At 36.7% G+C, this 2,416-nt stretch overlaps 1 protein-coding gene across 1 annotated transcript; it reads right to left on the minus strand.

The window, feature by feature from the left end:
* Positions 1-1,073: 1,073 nt before the first annotated feature.
* On the minus strand, positions 1,074-1,424 carry LOC137637145 (uncharacterized; the record flags this gene model as incomplete). Its single annotated transcript, XM_068369420.1, has 1 exon — positions 1,074-1,424. A coding segment is annotated over exon 1 (351 nt), but the record flags the coding sequence as incomplete, so codon positions are not given.
* Positions 1,425-2,416: the final 992 nt, after the last annotated feature.

Raw genomic sequence — 2,416 nt, forward strand, 5'->3', positions numbered from 1 at the left:
GTTCAAAATAATGCTTGAATCAATCACTTGTAAGTGAATTTCTTCCGGAGTTCCAAGGAAATCTTGAAGAACTGAGTCGGAGACTTTGGGCGGAATGAAATGAATGCAATGGAAAAAAAGGTTTCAACTTGATACAGTTAAATGTTCATTAAAATATGAATTGGGAATCATTTAGAAAAATACTTGAGTTTTTTTTTTTTATTGTAAAATTAATTCTAATTCCTTTAAACAAGAGTTTAAAATTCAGTGATGTATAATTTCTTATAAATTTACATAATAATATCAGAAATTTTGAGATGAAAAAAAATACTCTGACTTGAACGCTCCAAAATCCTCTCCGTCTTCAGGGATATGATATGATGATTAAAAGCTTTTAACTGCGTTTCATTCTACCTTGAGGCATCAGTGACCCTGGCAGTTATGACGCCGCCTAGTGTCCAATGACCATTGTAGTTGTGACGCTAGGCAATCTAAATAATTGTTAAATATGATCATATGAATAAAACCTCTCTCTCTCTCTCTCTCTCTCTCTCTCTCTCTCTCTCTCTCTCCTCTCTCTCTCTCTCTACAACAACCTAACGGAAAACCGGAGATATAAACATTGTCTTTTACTTAGCGTTGACCTAAATTAGTGACTGTGGACTTCCTGTTCCGAAATATGAATATCTTCCTATCAATAATCATATGGATGTTGATAATTTATATCTCTTTAGACAAACTCTAGACAAGATTAATGACATGTCTGATACCATTGTCCTGCAGTAAACTAGAAACGGCTATATTTGTTTCATATGAATAAATAATCTTATCTTAAATACATGTTTGTCATTCGTTGTTTTTCAATAATGAATAAACAAAAAATAATTAGATATACATGCACAAACACACGCACACACACACCACACATATATATATATATATATATATACATATATACAATATATATATATATACATATATATATATATATATATATATATATATATATATATATATTCTTTTTTTCTTCTTTGTCTGCATCTTTTCCCACTTTTATGTGGGGTTGATGTTGCTGGCCAGCTTTCTCCATCTACCTCTGTCCGCACTTCGTCACCAGTTAATCCCTTTGATCGAAGGTCATCCTTGATACAATCCATCCACCTTCGCTTTGGTCTCCCTCTCCTACTTGTTCCCAACATCTTCATTTCCATCACTCTCCTCCAAATATACTGTTCATCTCTTTTCATGACATGACCATACCACCTCAGTCTACTTTCTTGGATCTTACCTGATAGTTCTCTAACTCCTATGGTACCCCTAATCACCTCATTCCATATCTTATCTCTTCTTGTCACCTCACACATCCATCTCAACATTCTCATATCTGCCACATCCAGTTTCTTCTCTTCTGTCTTCTTTATTGCCCACGTCTCAGCTCCATACATCATTGCCGGTCTCACAATTTTCCTGTGTACTCTACCTTTCAACTTAACCCCTATTTTCCCTTCACATAGTACTCCATGCATTTTTTCCCCAATTCTTCCATACTGCTTGTATTCTGTGGTTTATTTTTGCCCCATGATCAGCATCCTCGGCAACTGTTGATCCCAAATACTTGAAATTTTCAACTCTTTTCAATCTCTCTCCTTGTAAACTGACTTCCCAATCTCCCCATTTTTCAATCTCAAATACTCTGTCTTTTTCCTGTTGATCTTCAATTCTCTATTTTCCATTTCTCTTCTCTACTCCTCCAGTTTCTCTTCTACTACCTCTTGCCTAGTGTTATACAGTATAACATCATCAACAAAAAGCATATACCAAGGAGACTGATCTCTAATACCTTGTGTTACTACATCCATGGCCAGATCAAATAGGTAAGGGCTCAATGCAGACCCCTGCTGTAGTCCCACATTTACTGGGAACCTTTCTGTTAGGCCTATACTGCTCATAACATTTGCTTGTGCCCTCTTATACATATCTAGGGTGATTCTTACGTATTTCTCAAGGACTCCCTTTTCTCTCACACATTTCCACAGCTCCTGACGTGGTACTCGTTCGTATACCTTCTCCATGTCAATAAAGACCATATGTAATCCTTTATGTTTTTCCCGGTTTTTCTATCATCTGCCTCAAAGCAAATGTTGCTTCTACAGTCCCTCTTCCAGGCATGAATCCGAATTTTTCCTCACCAATTGTTGTTTCATCCCTGAGTCTCTTCTCAATGATCTTCTCCAATATTTTCATAGTATGGCTTATCAACTTGATGCCTCTGTAGTTGCCACATTCCTGGATGTCTCCCTTTCCCTTATGTATGGGAAGGATTAGGCTGCTTCTCAATTCCTCTGGCATCTTTTCCTGATTGAAGATCTTCTACGTCAGGTCCCACAAAATATCTATGCCTTCCTCTTCAAGACTCTTCCATACCCCTACTGGTATA

This window comes from Palaemon carinicauda, unplaced genomic scaffold (assembly GCF_036898095.1).
Source record: "Palaemon carinicauda isolate YSFRI2023 unplaced genomic scaffold, ASM3689809v2 scaffold555, whole genome shotgun sequence".
In the NCBI taxonomy this organism is placed as follows: Eukaryota; Metazoa; Arthropoda; class Malacostraca; order Decapoda; family Palaemonidae; genus Palaemon; species Palaemon carinicauda.